Source organism: Sesamum indicum, unplaced genomic scaffold (assembly GCF_000512975.1).
Source record: "Sesamum indicum cultivar Zhongzhi No. 13 unplaced genomic scaffold, S_indicum_v1.0 scaffold00186, whole genome shotgun sequence".
NCBI lineage: Eukaryota > Viridiplantae > Streptophyta > Magnoliopsida > Lamiales > Pedaliaceae > Sesamum > Sesamum indicum.
This window is the reverse complement of record NW_011628082.1, coordinates 179,484-192,940: the sequence shown is the minus strand read 5'-3', so window position 1 is coordinate 192,940 and position 13,457 is coordinate 179,484. Positions and strand designations below refer to the sequence as shown.

The window sequence follows — 13,457 nt, the reverse complement described above, 5'->3', positions numbered from 1 at the left end:
GAGCATCTCTTGGGGGCATGTTGGGGGCCTCCAAGGGCCGGCTCTAGGCATCTCAAAGGAGTGTTTAGAGTCCCCGAAAGGCATGGGAACCGGACGGGCAGCGTAGGGCCAGGACGGCCTACGTTGGGCACAAATGCGGCCGAGAGGTTCCGTGTGACGTGCAAGGTTGCTCCGCGGGCTGCGAGATATTTGGGGCAACACCTCTCGTGCGAATGGGTGATCGAGGCAAGCACTCCAAGACCTCGTGATCCAACTCATGGCACGCGCTATCGGGTTGCGCGCGCGCGCAGGCAGCCCGTGCCGACGCGCGCGCGCGCGCGCCTTGGCCGACCACTGCATGAAAATTTGCACGTCACCTCAAAATGACATGATTAATTCATTTTTGTTGAAATAATTAATTTTTGAGGTGTGAAAATTTTTATTTAATTATTTTAATTATTAAAAAAATAATAAATAAAAGGAAAAAAATGGGAAAAATATGAAGACACAATAGAATAATATTTTAATTTTTTACGCATCGTATTTGTATCGCGAAATATTTATTTTATTATATTCAGTTATATTGTGCGTCCCAAATGTTTGAAAAATAATTGGGAAAAAAACTGGAGAGTTCACGTTCGCGCGGACACTGCCGACGTGCGCGCGCAGGCAGCCACTGCCGACGTGCGCGCGCAGCAGCCACTGCCGACGGCCCGGTGCCGCGCAGGGATGCGTTCAGATGTCGTGCTAGCGAGCTTCAGTGTCGAAGACACGCGACGAACAGTCGGTAAACTCTGAGATGTGCGAAGGCTGGTCGAAGGTTGGGTGAAACCTGAGACGCCGCACGGGCGAAAAATATATTCCGCTACGTGACAAGAGAGTCCGCCCGTGACACCGCGCCTGTACGGACAGTGCCGACGGCCGCGCGGGCGCCTGTGCGGGCACTGGCGACGTGCGCGCGCAGGCAGCCCGTGCCGACGTGGGCGCGCGCGCGCCTCGGGCGACCACTGCATGAAAATTTTCGCGTCACCTCAAAATCACATGATTAGGAGAAACGGCAATAGCAGCTACCTCTCCACACTTCTCTTCAAAGAAAGGGAAAAGAGCTGCACAAGCAATGACATGACCTTCTCTTTCAACGACTATGAATGACTCCAATGCTCCAAGTACCTGCAGCGCAGAAAATAATGATCAAACTTACAAAAAATAATATGTGCAACATTCAAAATAACATGCTAGATCAACTGTATTAACCTCTTCCTCAGTCCTCTTTATCAAAGTGCCAGATTCCTCTAAAGGTAGCAGAAGTTGTTTGATTCCTTGGACATCTGTGACCCTAGCCATCCGCATCCCTTCATAAAGATCACTGTGGAATCGGTGGAATATCATTATTAGCGGACTGGAACTAACCCAAGTTTTCATTTCTACTCATTTTCTGAGGAAGATATAAAGGAAAAGAAGGTTCAATTTACAACAGCTTAATGCCTTAATGCATTCTTCTGTTAGATCAGTGTCCCGATACATTAATGAAGTTGCGGTTTCCAATTTGTTAAGGTGATATGAGTATCCAATAAGTTGAGAACCATATCCAAAATGTATGTTGATGCCAATGTGAGAAATTATAAAGAGGAAAGCTTAAGATACAACCAAGCATAAACAGAAAGTGGAAAGAAAGTGAAAAAAACTCCGGCGCTGAGGGAAGAAACAAGAAACTCCATGGTTAAAAAAGCAGGCTTGTTATTGTCGTTAGTGTTGAGACAGAATCACAACAAATTCATCAATTATAGGTGAATCTAAAAACAGAATGAAGATTTATGGAACACGCAGTTCAACCTCCAAGTTTCTTTTTCATATTTGAACTGAATAAAAGTTTCAAGAGAAATACTACAGACACATGGTCTATGGATTTGTGCCTCTGCAGCTAAGATGCGTCTTACAAAAAATTGACAGTCAAGAAAAAACAAGTATAGCCCGAAAATTGTTTGAAGAAGATATTTTTAGAAGAGGTACAGACCTAGCCACCATTGTACCCACTCCATCTCTTTGAAACAACTCCTTCAGTAAAACACCAGCAATAGTGCCATCCAATAAATGAACTCTCTGAACACCACCCTGATAATATACAACATAACATATACATATTAATGGTCAAACGAGTCGAGAACCAGGGCCTCACAGTATAATCAAGAGGGGGTGGTGTCATCAGCCTCAGAAGAATACAAACAACTATATCAAAATGAGATCTTGAAAACTTCAACAAGAGCAGTAATATTATCAAATAATGAGTTGAAAAGTAAAAATTATAACATCCATAAAAACAGCAGTTTCATGGAAACTCCGCCCTATGAAAGTGGGAACTTCGAAGTAGATCAAAACTGCAAACAAATGTGGTCTTTTCATAATTTTTCTTCATTATTCCAAGTTTGTCTTGCATAAGGCATTATAGTATAACTGGAAATTGGTTTAGTAATCACCAACATCTTCTGGCAGCAATAAATAGAAAACAAACTAGCAACAATTCAATAAACAAGAACACCGTTCAGTTAGCAGATGAACAATTCAGTAAGACATGATCACCGAACTCAGGAAACTTACTCTGCAAACAAAAGCTGCAGCGGCTAATTCGGAGAGGTAACCATTTAATCGACCCAGGTTTTCTTGACCTCCAATAGGGAAACCTTGTTCACTGGACCAAAATCCATTTCCACTGTCAAAGCCAACACCATTCTGAAACTTGGGAGCCTGACTAAAAGCCGTCCCATTTGGAGAAGGGACTGTATGATTTGAATCATCATATGCTGCATTGAGATCTTCTTGAGCAACGGCCTTTACATAATTCGCAGCAGTCTCGCTCTGTTTAGCTCGTCTACGAATCAACATGTCTGCATCTTGAAGAGTCAAGAAATGAATAAGCCTTCCACATTCATCTAGGATTGGTCCGTCTATGATGCAAATGAGTTTCTCTGCCCCAAGAGCCATTGCACAAGCTGTAGCGACTTCATAAGTGCTGCAATGTAGAGAATAAAAGACCTGGTTCTTAGGAATTGAATCGCATGACGGTCCAAAAAAACATAAAAAGCATAATCTTGTGTTTTCTACTGAAGAGCATATATTTTAAAATTCTCTCTACCAAAGTTCCACAAACACGTCTATAACTAATCATGCATTTCTGCAAAGACAATAAATGAACTTAGCAACAAAATGAAAGAAAATTCACAAGCATGCTCATGAATAAAATAAAAACGTTTAATTGAACAACAAAATAGAAGAATAAATTAGAAAATATTTTGAGAAACTGATACAAGACAGCGACCAAATTATGATCTCATTGCGTCTGTCGCTGTCAATCAGAATTCATTACATTTTAAAATTGACCCACAAACGTAGCCTGCAAGTAGCAACAAAAATACCTATCAAAAGCCATATAGCATACTTGCAATTTAATACTTCTCCAGAACTTGAATAACCGAGATTGCTTAACAGCACTATGCAGTCTTGAGCAAGCCTTTCACGAATGTGAGAAACATCAATCTTTTTAACTTCACCAGTTGATGCATAATCAATTCCCTCGACAACACCTCTTCTCTGGCAAAAAGAAGAAAATGACATCTCAGCAAATAATGAGAAATAAACAGAAAACTTAAATGCTGACTAGGAGACAAGTATATAGAAAAAGTAATACTACTACATATACAAGTTAGTATCCTATTCTAGAAGCTGGTAAATAAGTATTCTCACCTTAGCAGCCACAAAATTACCCCTGGCAACATTGACACCATCATACCGGCGGGCATTGTCTCCATGACGACGGATACCACTTAAGGAAGGCCCAGGGGATAGTTTTGCCTCAATCATGAAACCAATCCTCCCAGATGCATCCATTGCAGCACTAAGAGAATCAGAGTCTGTGATTCTGTAGCTGCCAACATACTTGGGTTCAGATCCTGAGACACAGAATATGTTTATTACAACACAGTAGCAAAGACATGAACGTTCAAATATCAGCAACAACCAGCTCTAACATTCTAAAAACACTACCATAAACCAAAAGATTTTGATGGATAAAGGTCAATCAAGCACCAACCAGTACTCCTAACAGCATAAAGAAGACATGAAAACTGAATCTGAACCAGGGTATGGTCGGAGCAAAAAATTTGCTTACCTCTTTCAGCCAGAAGCCTGTCAATTTGGACGTGGGACCCTGGAACAAGAACAAATTTGACTCCCAGCCCATGGAGCAGAGAAATATCCTATACAAACGCTCCATCAATTAGATCAACCCTATCCCAATAACTAATCCTGTTAAATAGTAAACCACTGATCAAGTCTCAGCTTAATGACAGAAACGGAACACAAGCCACATACAAATAATTGAAAAACAATGAAAGTATAAACGTGCCATTAGAATAGGATCCAAATGAGGACTATCAACAATCTCAGAAGATATCAAGACAACGAAAGTGCTGCCTCTGTGAGCCAGAAAATAAGGCCATGCCTCCCTGAAGAACCGCACGAACAGCTCGTCTTTCAGAGCACTACTGACGTCAGTTGCAACACTCTCTGTTTCCCCAAACACACTGATTTTCTTTACATAGCCATTCTTAACCTCAAAGGACGGCATTTTTACCAAATGTATTCCTCCAAAATGAATTCTCCGCCTCAAAACCGAGTTGGGTGATAAAATTGATTGACTACGAGGGCCGTCGTTTTGAATTGGAATGCAAGGGCTTGCAGATGCGATAGCCATTGAATTAAGAGCCCAAAGAGTGCAATTAGTCAATAAACTCCCAGTTCGGCGGGATCTTAATTGATGCTAATAACGAATGACGACCGCGAGGGCGGCGGCGGTGGTGTTGGGGCCGGCGGGCTAGTTAACGGATAGAGTTGCGGAGTAATTTGTCTTTGGTCCTTTCTGACTTTCTCACACCCGCCACTGCTTCGTCTCTTTTCTTGTTTTGGAAGAATATTTAGGCAAAATTATATTTTTAGTTTTGTGTTTTATACAATTTTTAAAATAATCTCGAAATTAATAAATTTTGATACATTTAATTTTTTTATTTTATAAAATTAAGATATTCGACAAATATAATTTTATATTTAAATTTTCATAAAAAACAAAAAAGTAGACAACAATAAAATATATAATGTATGTTTTCGTTACCTAAGTTGCTAACACAACTTATGAATATGCACATTGCATACAAAAACTTGGACATTGGCTATTTAGTGCAATGTGCATGTTCATTTAGTTCTATCGAGTTTTTTTAATTTTAAAATCATTTAGAAACACGTAAAGCATATTATTAAATGCGTGGATTTTTTTTTTAATTTTGAGACTATTTTAAAATTTTCACAAAGCAAAGTGCTAAAAGTGTTGAGCCCATGTCTTATGAGATTAAAGTATAATTTCACCTTGAATTAATTAAAAAATTGACTGCTTACTGGAGTGATCATGGAATAAATATTAAATAGATCGAAAATCAGAAATACTATAAGTACCTGCAAAAATATAAATTCTTATCAAATATTTCATAGGAGCTCATCTGTTTGAGTTCTGAAACTATAGAATTTGAAAATTATATTACTTAAAAAGATAAATAAATTAAAGATTAAATAATTACTATTACTGTACAAAAAGAGATAGTAATAATAAAAAGGAAACAATAATACGAGTTTTGTAAATACGAGGCCTACCTACTCGAAAAAAAATTCTGAAAGATAGACTCTAACCCACTTGATTGTACAAATATATGAGCTCTCGCAAGGTGCATGAATACGAGGAACATCCATTAACGAATATCTTGCACGAGCTCTTGTCACTTGCCTATTAAAATAACGGCAAACAAAAAGGAAATTCCCACTAGAAATAAGACTGTCATCCCATTCAGTTGGAGACAGATTCAACTTCAAAGCCATCGTCCTAAAAAATCGGGGCATTCCCAAGTTTTATTTCACTAGATAACTCACACTGTTTGATGGGGTAAAATCCTAATTTATTAAAGAAATATTATTTTACCTTTGGAATGGCGCAAAATTACAATTTTATTAACAGAATCCGCGCATTTTCGATCCTAGCAACCCGGGACACGTGGAGGAGACTCATTGGACCAACCAAACCCCCGGTCTTGAGCTATAAATACTCCGCAGTTAGTGTATTTATGGTATGCCATCTTCATCACTCTACTTTTTTGTCACTTTGGCCTTTCAGCTCGCAAGCGACTTGCTTTTATCACTTCAAAACCAAACCTTGATTTAAGCATCGAAGAATTTTAGTTAGGGGCCACCCCAACAAGCATTTGTTTCTTTTCTCAAGGCTCAATCACTAGTTTGGAAGATATAGCGACATCGAACCGCTTGGAGGACCAGCTCGCCCGACCGAGGAGGTTGTGAGGATTTTGACCCGAATCACTGTTAAAATGGCTTCCATTACTGTAATATCTTAGCAAAATTCTTCTATTTAGCTAATCAATTGAGGATTTTTCATACTTATAAGTTACCGCATCACTGAGTACTAAAAGAAATTTTTTCACCTAAACAATTCCTCCATATTAATTTAATAAAGTATGAATTAAAATGTGAATTAGAGTATACATGACATAAATTATAAATAATTTTGTGCTATGGATGTGTATAATCGCCCAATATAAGATGATAATGTGATAAATAAAGGTAAATCGCCCAAGCTTTATTTCACTAGATGTAAATATTAATTTATTTTTTTATAATTAATAATATAAATTTATAAATTTGTTCAATTTAATTTTTAATTTTTTATGATTCAATGATTAAAATGGATTGATTGGATCTTATAATTTTTATACATTGAAAAAGATAAGGCTGTTATTAAAATAAAAAATAATATATAATTAATAAGGACATAACGGACACTTTGTAAAAAGTTGTCGCTGTTAGTTATATTAAATGAAATGGAAGATTGAGTTATATTTTTAAAAAAATAGAGGAATTTTAACTTATTTTTAAACACAGAAGATTATAACTGAATTTTTAACTTTTTATGTTTTTCATGCAAACATCAATTTATAACGTTCATTATATTAAAATATTAAAGATTGTTAAATAGATTGATAAGTTTGAAAATACACAGAGAAATCTATAAATTATAAGGGAAAAATATGAACAATTTATGATATTGTAAATAAGCATATTAACTTTTATAAAAAAAAATTAACAATTTATCTTCTATGTGTTTTTTAATATATAGCAATAAATTGTTATGTTGTTTGTATAGGGTTTATTTGCAATATCAGAAAAGTAAATTATATTAAATTTTAAATTATAATTTAATTTTTTTCCCGTATTATCTTAAGAATATGATGTGAAATATTCGAATAAGATATAATAGCAGATAAACGCCTAAACAACAAGTTATTTGCTTTTCTGCCCCACTATTAAATTTGTTAAATTGCAGTCGCCCCAAATTAATATAGTCTCCAAGAAAGAAAAGGAATCCATTGTTGTGCAGTGAATCAGGGTATTAGAAATGGCGAGCTCTCTGCAACGGCTGGCAAGTAATTCCGGCAAGGCTTACCGATCGGCTTTGGCTCCACTTTCGAGAGCATTCTCCACGCAGGATTCATTAGTTGAAATAAAACCCGGAGAGATCGGTATGGTTTCCGGCATCCCACAAGAGCACCTCCGCCGAAGGGTATTATTGTTATCATTTCGTTTTCTAGTATTTTGTTGTCCCTTTTCTCTGAATTTTCTTTTTTTGCTGAATGTGGATTTTAGTACGGGTCAATTAGTTATTAGGAATTTAGGATATTTGTTTAGAAAAAAATGTGTCTTTTTTCTGCTCTTGCTATTTTCCTTTTCGTTTTTGTTGGTTGAATTAGCTAGCTGTGGTTGTAAGTTATTTGAAATAAAGGTGAAATATTCCTCTGATCGTATTTTGGTTTTGGGTTAGGTCCTGATTTTCTCACCTGCTCGAACTGCTACCCAACAAGGATCCGGGAAGGTCGGGAGATGGAAAATTAATTTCATGTCCACACAGAAGTAAGCCTTTCTTCGCTTGCTTGGTGCATTTCACTTTTACCTATCTACTCAGTTCAATTTCCCCTCTGTTCGATCTGTACTCTTATATTCCTCATTTTGGAGTAGGAGTGAGGGAGGATAGTTGCATTTCATTTTTCTGTTGGGATTAATTTATTGTATTCAACAATTGGAGGCCACAAGAATTATAAATATTGCTGAACTTCATTATATCAGCCTACAAATGCTACAGTTTGTTGATAAATTTTTGTGCATTAAAGTTGATTTCAGAACTGGGAAAGTCAGATTGCTTCTATTTGTAGCTTCTAAGACTTTTTCCAGCATTCACAAGGACACCTGTGTTCTGTGATTTTTAAAGTTAATGGGAAATATTGTAAAAGATTATTTTTCTAAGTTCTTGGGCAAATTCAAGGGTGGTCTTCCTGTACGTTCATCTCAAAGTATTTCTTTCTTATCAAGTAATAGATACTGCTTTTTCTAGGTCTGTTCCTCCATTCTGGTATTATTAATTTTGGCACTTTGTGAAATGAACAGGGACAGCATTGTGCTTATCAGTTCTATTGCATGATCAATTATTCACCATTTACTTCATCAATGATCATTTCATGAGCATATATTGATACTCATGCAGATGGGAAAATCCGCTAATGGGTTGGACATCCACTGGAGACCCATATGCAAATGTTGGTGATTCTGCATTAAGTTTTGACACTCAAGAAGCTGCAATAGCTTTTGCCGAGAGACATGGTTGGGAATATACGGTATGTGTTTTTCTGCTATTCCTGGTGAACAAAATTGCCTAAATTCTATACACACTGTTTAGACCTCTCATCTACTGTGAGAAATTAGGTTGTCAACATTTCGCTAATATCAAATTGCAGTCATCTGTTTGTCTGTTGACCGGAAAGGAATAGTAGGTGACCTGAAAACTTTATACCACTAAGTACTTTAGAGGCTCAGGAACTAGTTATATACATTTAAGTTATTGTCAGAAGACAATGAAGATGATAACTAGAGTTGTTCCCTTGGGTTTATTCTCCTGATTAATTTGATCCAACTTGGTACCTTACTACGTTGTTTTGTTCATTGTCGGTGCTCTTGGAATTTAGAAATAGACTATTCTGTTGCAATTACTGAAAATCACTAGAAGTGACCACTGGTGGATATACGCGTTATGTTCGTTTTGATGTTCTTTTCCCTTGAGATTATGCCACATTCATGAAATTTGGCAGTAATTCAATAGTACCTTATGTTGAATACTTCGGAATGAATAGGTCATATTTGAACAGTGTGATCATTCTAGATGATTTCATATCTTGGCTTTCCTTAGCATTTTCTCTTGCATCTTTAATGATGCGTTGCGAGTGCTAAATATATGTAGGGACTACTCGTTTTACTTTTATTCCGATTAAGAAATCAAGTTCTCTTATGTTTTTTCTTTGCAGGTGAAGAAGCACCAGACTCCATTATTGAAGGTTTGATATTCTTGTTTAACTTACACAATCTCCTTCGAGTTATTAGCATAAATCTGTCATAGTAGCTGCAGTTCGGTTTTCATGGTTTTTGTTGCTTTATTTCAATATTTAGATGTTTTAAGTTCATGCTGTATGATTGGCTATTTCATCTTTTTACTTTCACTGAGTGTAGTTGATCTCTGGTGAATACCATGTTTAGTTCAGTTCTGTACAGTGGATTGCGACTTGCTTGGTTCATCTACACTCTTAAGTTAGGTGCTCTGAAAGCCATCAACCGTTTCTTCACCAGTGTTAATGTGCTTCTTAAGCACACAACTTTTCTAGATTTTCCCGTCCAAACTGAAGAGGCAAATGAAAGGGCATTCCTACTGAAACACCAAAATTCATGTTCCAACTTATTATGGAGGACACTCTTCATTTTTATAGCTAAATTGGTAGAGTGGTTCTTTATGCTCTAGATGATAGACATGGTACCACCCTGTTTTACTGGATGTTGTACAAAGTCAAAATATATCATCTGGACTACTGCTGTACACATTTACTTAATTTTGAGATTTCAAAATAAGTTGCATTAAGAAAAGTGTTTTGACAAATGTGCTGTTTAAATTTGAAATGTTAAGAAGCAAGAATTCCTTGCAGTGGAAAGCATGATAAAGACATCATTTTCGTCATGATGTTTGTTTATCTAGAGTTCCATGAAGCATTTTAGTTGATTCTAGGCTTGCTCGTCGTGATCCTTATTCATCAGTCTTGTAAAAGATTTGCACTTCTTTACTTTCTCGACCTGTCTAACATTAATAAATATAACATGCACTAGCTACCATATGAAAGAAAATAATGAGACTTCTTGCTCTTCTCGGCTAATAGTTGAAACTAAAATGGAAAATTTGAGTTCTGTCATCTTACTCATACCTGCTTGGCTGGCAGGTGAAGTCGTATGCGGACAACTTCAAATGGAAGGGCCCTCCAAAGGCAGAGGCGAATTAATACTTATCCAATGTTTTTCATTTAGGGGCTTTTTAGCTCTGTGATGGACACCAGTTTCAGTTCTTCCTGTTGCATATTGGTTTCAACTATCATGTTGTTTCTTCTGTTGGGCATCATGTTTCCGACTGAGCTCCTTGAAGCAATAAGTCAGATAAAACCGGCCATACGTTCTTCTTTGTTTTATTCGTCTAGATATGGTTTAATCACCTCATTTTTCTTTCGTCATGTGTTTTTCTAGACAAGATGTTTGGGTTCTAGATTGTTTTCACGAGTAGAAAGAAATTTGAGTCTTTCGCTAGATAGGTGTGTTATCAGAGTGGTAGATGAATGGGACAGTTCTCTCCATTCTATTTGAGGCTGAAATTTTCACAAAACGAATTGGAAATGTTACTGGAATATGCATACCATCAAACAACTTTTTCCCTAACAAGATCTGTTCTGTTTTGAAACTATAATTTGAATATCATTAAAAGTAAATTAAAAAGTAGAAAAATATTATTCTAAAAGATTTTCTCTCGTCTTTTCTAAAACAAAGCCCCCGTTAAAAATACTTATTTCAGAGACTATAGTAGGTAGAAAATGATTATGTTCAGCGATCAACTGCATTAAAAATACTTTGGTGTGTTGCAGAAATGCGTTGTGAAAATCACTGAAGATTTCTTTTTTTTTTTTTATGGGTAAAATCACTACAGATTCCAGAGTACAGCATCTCACTGAATAATCTCACTCAAGCATAATTTCTGGTTTCAGTTCAGCGGATGCCGTTGCCCTCAGGAATTGGGAGGATAATGCATCAAGATGAGATCTGACAAACTATTTTGAGCTTTCCTTGCCGAAATACTCAATTGGACACTAAAGAATGTCGCAAAACATAATCTCCTTATGTTATGCAACGGCAGTATTTAGACGAATGCCACTCCTATCAGGTAAAAGTTTCTTCATGTAGTACTTGGATCGACGGGATATATTAATCTTTTTCCTCCTCTCCTCTGGTATGTTGTCAATAGAACATTCGGAGAAGCCTCGCCTTACAAACCTGTCAAATGCAACCAACCATTGTCACTAGAAGTGGCAACAAATCGTACGTGTTTAAACTTTAAATCAAAACTACTGTTCAGTATCTATATGATAGTCTGAAGCACCAGAGCTAGATATTTACCTTGTCTGATGCATAAGAGAAACCTAGTTTTAACCGATAGGGACTCCAATAATAATTTTTTACCCCAGATGCAATGGCCAAATAAGAATTTTTCCCCAAAATCAGATCCCTCATATGCTTTTTGGTTTCAGCCTGTGTAATTCTTTTAAGGTTGTTTCAGTGACTCACTTTGCTCTAATTTCTAGTGCAGAATGATTAAGGATTAAATCCTGAATATGTGTTTGAAGAAACGGAAATTAATCAAAAAAATTTAAGGAAGCTACTAGGTTTCCTGGCCACCTCTGGCACGAATGAGATTGTAATGCTAGGATCAGAACCGCGTACCAATCTGCTGTGCGTGTAGTCAGGACGAAAAGCGTTCGCAGCCCAAGGGAAGATGCCTTCTTCTCAATATAATCTGTCCATGTTCAACAGAGAAATCATCATCTACACATTTGAAAAGCATGGTAGAACTCTAAATAGGAGCAATGGCACATGGCTCTCTGAAATATTGTGCACCTTTCCATCATATGCAGATAAACAAGTGTGAAAAAGGAAATATGTTTGCTCCCTTTACCGTAAAAGTTTTGGTTGTGAGCATGAAGCTAAAAACTCGAGTCTTAACGAGGAGAGGGGAATCGAAATTCAGGTAGTTATGGATGTGTGTGAATAGGACAGAAATGGATGACAATATGGTAATAAAAGGAGCTGCAACAGATGTACAATTGCATCAAAAGGCATCAATGTTATATGATATAACCTCCTAATTGCATAACGTGACTATCTTGATAACTTTAGAATGATATAAGTTTTGAACCCAATTCATGGAACTTTTTGTCGCAGCAAAGTTATAAATCAGCGATAATCCCTTCAGACTGAAAGATGCCGACGGAACTTTTCAATGGGTTTATGCACTTACAGGTGCAACAATTACAAGGTTACTGAAAACAACACAAGAGATAGAGCAAGACTTTTGTCATACCAAATTTATTTTTGAGTTATGAAAATATTTATTTAATTATTTTAATTATTAAAAAAATAATAAATAAAACGGAAATAACTCAAAAAATATGAAGACACATTAGAATAATTTTTTAATTTTTTACGCATCATATTTGTATCGCGAAATACTTATTTTATTATATTCAGTTATATTATGCGTCCCAAAAGTTTGAAAAAAAATTGGGAAAAAACTGCCGACGGCGGCAAACGCCGCCTGCCCGACCACTGCCGACGTGCGCGCGAGCAGTCCTTCCGGCAGCAGACGGGCGCGGCGGCGGCTGCCGCCGCGCACAGGCAGACGGGCGCACGTGCAGGCAGGCCCGCCTGGGCGCGCGCGCCTGTGCGGACACTACCGCCGTGCGCGCGCGCGCCTGCCTTTGCGGACACTGCCGACGTGCGCGCGCGCGCCTGTGCGGAAACTGCCGACGTGCGCGCGCTCGCCTTGGGCAACCGCTGCATGAAAATTTGCACTTCACCTCAAAATCACATGATTAATTCATTTTTGTTGAAATAATTTATTTTTGTGTTATGAAAATATTTATTTAATTATTTTAATTATTAAAGAAATAATAAAAAAAGGAAAAAATATGAAGTCACGTTAGAATAATATTTTAATTATTTACGCATCGTATTTGTATCGTGAAATATTTATTTTTTTATATTCAGTTATATTATGCGTCCCAAAAGTTTAAAAAAATTGGGAAAAAACTGCCCGTGTAGGCAGCCCCGCCTGCGCGAGCGCGCCAGTGCGGAAACAGCTCCGCGTGCGCGCGCGCGCCTTTGCGGACGCTGCCGACGTGCGCACGCGCGCCTGTGCGGACGCTGCATGAAAATTTGCACGTCACCGCAAAATCACATGACTAATT

At 37.4% G+C, this 13,457-nt stretch overlaps 2 protein-coding genes and 1 long non-coding RNA gene across 3 annotated transcripts; 1 reads left to right on the top strand and 2 right to left on the bottom strand.

The window, feature by feature from the left end:
* Positions 1 to 1,026: 1,026 nt before the first annotated feature.
* LOC105179660 (probable amino-acid acetyltransferase NAGS1, chloroplastic) lies at positions 1,027 to 4,916 on the bottom strand (the record flags this gene model as incomplete). Its single annotated transcript, XM_011103301.2, is given in 8 exon segments — positions 1,027 to 1,149; positions 1,234 to 1,345; positions 1,994 to 2,091; positions 2,575 to 2,986; positions 3,413 to 3,564; positions 3,718 to 3,923; positions 4,142 to 4,229; positions 4,379 to 4,916. Coding segments are annotated over 8 exon segments (1,539 nt in total), but the record flags the coding sequence as incomplete, so codon positions are not given.
* A 2,502-nt stretch (positions 4,917 to 7,418) lies between these two features.
* Positions 7,419 to 10,635, top strand: LOC105179659 (NADH dehydrogenase [ubiquinone] iron-sulfur protein 4, mitochondrial-like). The gene is made up of 5 exons (XM_011103300.2): positions 7,419 to 7,645; positions 7,904 to 7,992; positions 8,621 to 8,750; positions 9,435 to 9,464; positions 10,392 to 10,635. The coding sequence occupies exons 1-5, from the start codon at positions 7,481 to 7,483 to the stop codon at positions 10,449 to 10,451; spliced, it is 474 nt and encodes a 157-aa protein (XP_011101602.1). The 5' UTR covers positions 7,419 to 7,480; the 3' UTR covers positions 10,452 to 10,635.
* Positions 10,549 to 12,405, bottom strand: LOC110011367. The gene is made up of 2 exons (XR_002286360.1): positions 11,935 to 12,405; positions 10,549 to 11,487 (listed from the first exon to the last, which is right to left on the bottom strand). It is a non-coding gene; the product is annotated as an uncharacterized LOC110011367 (long non-coding RNA).
* Positions 12,406 to 13,457: the final 1,052 nt, after the last annotated feature.